This window comes from Mus pahari, chromosome 7 (assembly GCF_900095145.1).
Source record: "Mus pahari chromosome 7, PAHARI_EIJ_v1.1, whole genome shotgun sequence".
NCBI classification, from domain to species: domain Eukaryota; kingdom Metazoa; phylum Chordata; class Mammalia; order Rodentia; family Muridae; genus Mus; species Mus pahari.
In genome coordinates this window covers 60,985,893-60,992,343 of record NC_034596.1, presented here as the reverse complement: position 1 = coordinate 60,992,343, position 6,451 = coordinate 60,985,893, and the positions used below count along the sequence as shown (strand labels likewise).

Genomic DNA, 6,451 nt, shown 5'->3' with positions numbered 1-6,451 from the left:
CCTCCTTGTGTTGGAGTTTTCCATCTATTAACCTTTGTAGGACTGGATTTGTGGAAAGATATTTTGTAAATTTGTTTTTGTCATGGAATATTTTGGTTTCTCCATCTATTGCTGGGTATAATAGTAACCTGTGCTGGCATTTGTGTTCTCTTCGAGTCTGTATGACATCTGCCTAGAATCTTCTGGCTTTTATAGTCTCTGTTGAGAAATCTGGTATAATTCTGATAGGGCTGCCTTTATATGTCACTTGACCTTTTTCCCTTACTGCTTTTAATATTCTTTCTTTGTTTTGTGCATTTGGTGTTTTGATTATTATGTGACACGAGGAATTTCTTTTCAGGTTCAATCTATTTGGAGTTCTGGAGGCTTCTTGTATTTTCTTTAAGTTAGGGAAGTTTTCTTCTATAAATTTGTTGAAGATATTTAGTGGCCCTTTAAGTTGGGAATCTTTGCTCTCTTCTATACCTGTTATCCTTAGGTTTGGTCTTTTCATTGTGTTCTGGATTTCCTGGATGTTTTGGGTTAGGAGTATTTATTTATTTATTTGGTTTTTCAAGACAGGGTTTCTCTGTGTAGCCCTGACTCTCCTGGAACTCACTCTATAGACCAGGCTGGCCTCGAACTCAGAAATCCGCCTGCCTCTACCTCCTGAGCACTGGGATTAAAGGCGTGCGCTACCACGCCTGGCTGGTTAGGAGCTTTTTGCATTTTGCATTTTCTTTGCCTGTGTGTTAATGTTTTCTATGGTATCTTCTGCCCCTGAGATTCTCTCTTCTATCTCTTGTATTTTGTTGGTGATGCTTGCATATGTGACCTATGATCTCTTTCCTAGGTTTTCTGTGTCCAGGGTTGTCTCCCTTTGTGATTTCTTTATTGTTTCTATTTCCATTTTTAGATCTTGGATGGTTTTTGTTCAATTCTTTCTCCTGTTTGGTTGTGTTTTCCTGTAATTTTTAAAGGGATTTTTTGTTTCCTCTTTAAGGGCTTCTAGCTGTTTACTTGTGTTCTCCTGTATTTCCTTAAGGGAGTTATTTGTGTCCTTCCTAAAGTTCCCTATCATCATTATGAGATGTGATTTTAAATCCAAATCTTGTTTTTCCAGTGTGTTGGTGTATCCAGAACTTGCTGTGGTGGGAAAACTGGGTTCTGTAGTGCCAAGCCTTGGTTTCTGTTACTTATGTCCTTGCACTTGCCTCTAGTCATCTGGTTATCCCTGGTGTTAGCTGGTCTTGCTGTCTTTGACTGTGGTTTCTCTCTCCTGTGGGCCTTTGAGCCTGTGCTCTTATTGGTGTCAGCAGTTCTGAGGTGTCCAGCTCTCTCTGGGTGATAATGGGGTGTAGAGAACTGTGATCTTAGGTGTGTCAATATTTCTGGGAGACCAGTTATCTCAGGATGGGATTTGGTTGTAGAGAGCTGTGTCACAGGATTAGTTCCAGGGTGCTGATGGAGAGTGGAAGGATAATGTCCCTAGCTGCTCTGCAGTACCCATGCCCTGTGCATTCCTGGTGGGTCCCTCTTTGGCCAGTTAGTGGAACAAAGTGGTGGTCTCTCCTGTGAACTTAGGAGTGACAGTACTCCTGGGAGACTAGCTCTCTCCAGGTGGGATTTGGGTAGGGAGGGCTGTGGGACAGACAGCCTTAGTTCAGGGCTGCCTTCTTTTTTTTTTTTTTTTTTTTTTTTTTCCTTTTTTGGTTTTTGAGACGGGGTTTCTCTGTGTAGCCCTGACTGTCCTGGAATTTACTCTGTAGACCAGGCTGGCCTCGAACTCAGAAATCCACCTGCCTCTGCCTCCCAAGTGCTGGGATTAAAGGTGTGCGACACCACTGCCTGGCTGGTAAATTTTTAAAGGGACCAAACTGATAAAGGTTAATTACATTACAGGTTTCTCTGGACTCCTTCTGAAGTTCTGCATGAAAATTTGTGTTGAATGAATTTTCTATAAAAAGAATTTTGTTGCCACTCTCCTATCAAGATGATTGTGACACCTTTGAAACATTCAGGAATTCATTTGTCTTCTGGTACATTGAAAAGAAGAAATATGCCTCTAGATGCAGTCTTTATTGACAGCATCCCTTCAGGCACACTCACTCCTTTGAAAGATTTGGTTAAATATCAGAAGTCCTCTCTAAAAGTTAATGGTCATAAAAAGAATCGGTTATTAGAAATAAGAACTTCTAACAGTGAACGTGTATTTCAGTCCACCATGTTATCAGAAGCTTCCCTTTCCAACAGCAATCTTGATGTCAGTGCTATAAAGCCCAACATGGATATATTAAGAAATGAAATGATTTATGAATCACCAGGAAAAATCTTTCAAAGAATGAAAGAAAAAGTACAACGAGACAGACAAGAACAGCTGACAAGGAGCATGTTGGGATCACCAAAGTGTGACCACAGCAGAGCCTTGCCTCCTAACACAGACAAGAAGGCTCAGTTGGGACATACCTATATCTGTGAGGAGAAAGAACAATCCTTCCAATCCAATGGCCCTTCATCGGGAGGTCAGTTTGCTTACATAAGGGTTTAAAATGTCTTTTAACTGTTTAATGTGTCAGTTTTAAGATCTTAGTTAAAAAATGAACAGATGAGCAGAATGTCTTCTCCCATTCCAGTGAAAGTAACTTTTATCGTGCAACAGAAGAGAGAGAACTGCAGATGTGGCATCAGATTCCATCCCTGGGGAAGCGTGCAGTCTAGGTTGGCCTCAAGTTTAAAAGTCTCCTGAATGCTGGGGTTACAGGAACACATGTCATACTACATTACTTGATATGTATATAAATATACACTGTGTGTGTACAGGAGTGGGAGTCAGTAATAGGATTTATTTTTTTTTATTTTTATTTTTTTTAAAGATTTATTTATTTATTATATGTATTATATGTAAGTACACTGTAGCTGTCTTCAGACACACCAGAAGAGGGAGTCAGATCTCCTTACAGATGGTTGTGAGCCACCATGTGGTTGCTGGGATTTGAACTCGAGACCTTTGGAAGAGCAGTCGGGTGCTCTTATCTGCTGAGCCATCTCACCAGCCCAGTAATAGGATTTAAGAGCAGATAAGTTCCTGTCTTTGAGATTCTGATGACTCTTTGTCTAATGTGCACACATAAAAATGATCCTTTTCTTTGGCACAAATTTTAAGTGTTAATTCTCTTTATATATCAAAAAAAGCTCACTTGTGTATTTAAAAATGCATTAAATGTAAAAGACTTAGACTATAAATCAGAGTAAAATACAAATAGTATTGCTAGTCCTTATTTATCTATTCAAAAACTTTCATTTCTCAACAAACTTTCCTTTCTTTAAAGGCCTAACCATTATTTCGAAAGCTGGGCATGGTGATTTATTCCTATAATCTCAGTATTCAGAAGTAGGCTAGAGGCCAATCTAGACTACATAATGAGGCCCTACTGAAAAAAGGTCAAAGGGATATACATTTTTGTTGAATTTGCAATTAGGTCTTAATATCTCTACTTTTTTTGTTGTTGTTGTTTTGCTTTTCAAGACAGGGTTTCTTTGTGTAGCCCTAGCTGTCCTGGAACTCACTCTGTAGACCAGGCTGGCCTCGAACTCAGAAATCCACCTGCCTCTGCCTCCCAAGTGCTGGGATTAAAGGCGTGCGCCACCACCGCCTGGCAATATTTCTAATTTTAAAGGGTAGGTTCAAACTAGTTAATTGTTTGTTCATGCCCTTAGTCAGAACCACCTGACGGAACCTGAGGTCAGCCACTTAGGACCTTGGCATTCTCTGGTACACAGTGGGGTGGAGTGTGCTGTTAATCCAAAATGCGAGTAAAGCAGCTAACTTTTGAGGACTATATTCTAGTCTTTGATGCTGCTTGCACTAGGAGGAATCTTGGCCCCAGACTTCTTACAGAGGCTTAATAGTATGCTTTTGTCTTGAAAAGGCCAATTATAATTTGGAAATCGTTAATGTTTTAACCTCAGCATAATGTATGTATAGAAGGTGAAGTGAGGGCAAGAAGAGATGGTAAAGGGAAATGTTTTTAAATTAACTTATTTCCATTTTATGTGCATTGGTGTTTTGCCTGTATGCATGTCTGTGTGAAAGTGTCAGATCTTGGAGTCAAAGTAAGTTGTGAGCTACCGTGTGAGTGCTGGGTCCTTTGGAAAAGCAGTCAGTGACCTCAACCACTGAGCCATCTCCAGCTAACCCAGTTCTCTCTTTGTCCCCAATCTTCCCCTGCCTCCAGGGTTTCTCTGTGTAGCCCTGCCTGTCCTGGAACTTCAGGCTGGCCTCCAGCTCACAGAGATCTGCCTGCCTTGCCTCCTGAGTGCTGTGATTAAAAATCCAGCTAAAGGGAAATTTTTATGTCACCGTTATTTATTATGAAAGCATATGATACTGGTCGGAAGACCTTTCCCTCTCTGTTTCTAAAGTGACAACCTAAAGGTTCCTCTAGAATCATCAAGTATTTCCAGTGTCTTAGTAATGGTTCCTTTGCTGTGAAATGACACCATGATCATGGCAACTCTTATAAGGAAAGCATATAATTGGGAGCTGGCTTACAGTTCAGAGGCGTAGTCTATTATCACCATGGTGCGGAAGCACGGTGGCATTCAGGCAGGCTCTGAAGCAGTGGCTAAGATCTACACCCTGATCCATAGGTAGAGAGAGAGACAGACAGAGAGAGAGAAAGACAGACAGACAGACAGACAGACAGACAGACAGACAGACAGAGACACAGAGAAGAGAGAGAGAGACAGAGAGAGAGAGAGAGAGAGAGAGAGAAAGAGACACAGAGACACAGAGACAGAGACAGAGGAGAGAGAGACAGACAGAGACACAGAGAAGAGAGAGAGAAAGAGAGACAGAGAGGAGAGAGAGAGACAGAGAAGAGAGAGAGGCATTGGCCTAGGCTTTGAAACCTTAAAGCCCACCACCCCTGGGGATACATTTCCTCTAACAAGGCCATACCTTCTAATCTTGTGAAATAGTGCCACTCCCTGGTGACTGAGCATTCAAATATATGCGCTTAAAGCTGTATTGGGGGGGGGGGGGGAGGAGTCATTTATAGTCAAATCACCACACCCAGCAAACAAAAGATTCAACACCAGCAAGAAAAGAAAGGAAAAGTTACAATTTAAGTTATGGTAGACTCTTGTGTGTTGTTGGTTTGTTATATGTTTGCAGTCTTTTTTTTTTTTTTTTTTTTGCCAGTTACTTGAAAGTGTTCTTAAATGTTCTAGGTATTTTCCAGTGGGCAAGAACTAACTTTGCACCTTGAGTTAAAAAAAGTGGGTGATACATGTCTTTAATCTCATCAGGAGGCAGAGGTAGGTTTGATGCCAGCCTAGTCTACATAGTGAGTTCCAGGATAAACCAAGGCTATATAGAAAGATTGTCTTAAAACAAAACAGAAAACTAGAGACACTTAAATTGAACTTGAGGATGAACTATTCTTAATATGGTATCTTTTTAATATAAGCAGTTTAAAACTTTTTATTCCCATAGAACTTTTCTATAATAATTTTTTGTTGTTGTTGTTTTTACTTTTGGCAGATCCTCCAATTCTGAACCAAGAACAAAAAAATGTTTCAGCTTCATGCATTTCAAGGAAGGCATTAACTAGAGCCCAGTTTGGCGGACAAGTTCTTCATTCAAAAAAGAGTCCTGTTAAGACCACTGTGTCCAAAAAGAACACATTTGTTTTGGGAGACATTGATTGTACTTATGAAAAGTTTGAAAATACTGATGTTAACACCATTAGTTCTCTTTGTGTTCCTATTAAGAATCAAAGCCAATCTATTACTTCTGATAATGATGTGACAACAGAAAGGACTGCAAAAGAGGATATTATAGAACAAAATGAAGAGATGATGTCCAGAAAGTCTATTCTTCAAGATCCCATAAAGAATACATCTAAAGTTAAACGTTCAAATCCAAGACCTAATTTAACACTATCTGGCCGGTCTCAAAGAAAATGTACAAAGCCTAAAACTATTGTAAATGAAGTAAAAAAATATCAGGTAGGCAGACATTTAAGGCAAGTATTTATTTTATTCCTCCGAGGTTTAGACTGTCTTTTTGCTTTATTTCTTGTTTTATTATTGACGGTAGCCACTATAAGCCTAGTGAAAAGACAGGAAGGCTGAAAGTAAGGCGACTCAGTTGTTAAGTCTTACCTTGCTCTATTGCTAGTTTTAAACTTCACTTATGCCTGGAAGAAATAAACACTGACATTGCTCCTACTTTTATTTCGACTTTTTAGGAATTATTAACATTTGAAATAGAAAGGAATTATAACAGATAAAGAGTTGAGCTTTTTAAATAAAAGTTATATAAGATGAACAGTAAAGCCGGGCGTGGTGGCACACGCCTTTAATCCCAGCACTCTGAGTTCGAGGCCAGCCTGGTCTACAAAGTGAGTTCCAGGACAGCCAGGGCTATACAGAGAAACCCTGTCTCGAAAAACCAAAAAAAAAAAAA

The 6,451-nt window shown here is 39.8% G+C and overlaps 1 protein-coding gene across 1 annotated transcript in view; it reads left to right on the top strand.

Annotated features, from left to right (window-relative positions):
* The window catches only part of Mis18bp1 (MIS18 binding protein 1), a 56,294-nt gene that overhangs the window by 5,801 nt on the left and 44,042 nt on the right, over positions 1-6,451 (top strand). The window contains exons 2-3 of the mRNA XM_021202009.1: positions 1,882-2,501; positions 5,525-5,991. Coding sequence (XP_021057668.1) covers positions 1,973-2,501; positions 5,525-5,991 — 996 coding nt within the window. The 5' untranslated portion in view covers positions 1,882-1,972. The remainder of the gene's footprint in view (positions 1-1,881; positions 2,502-5,524; positions 5,992-6,451) is intronic.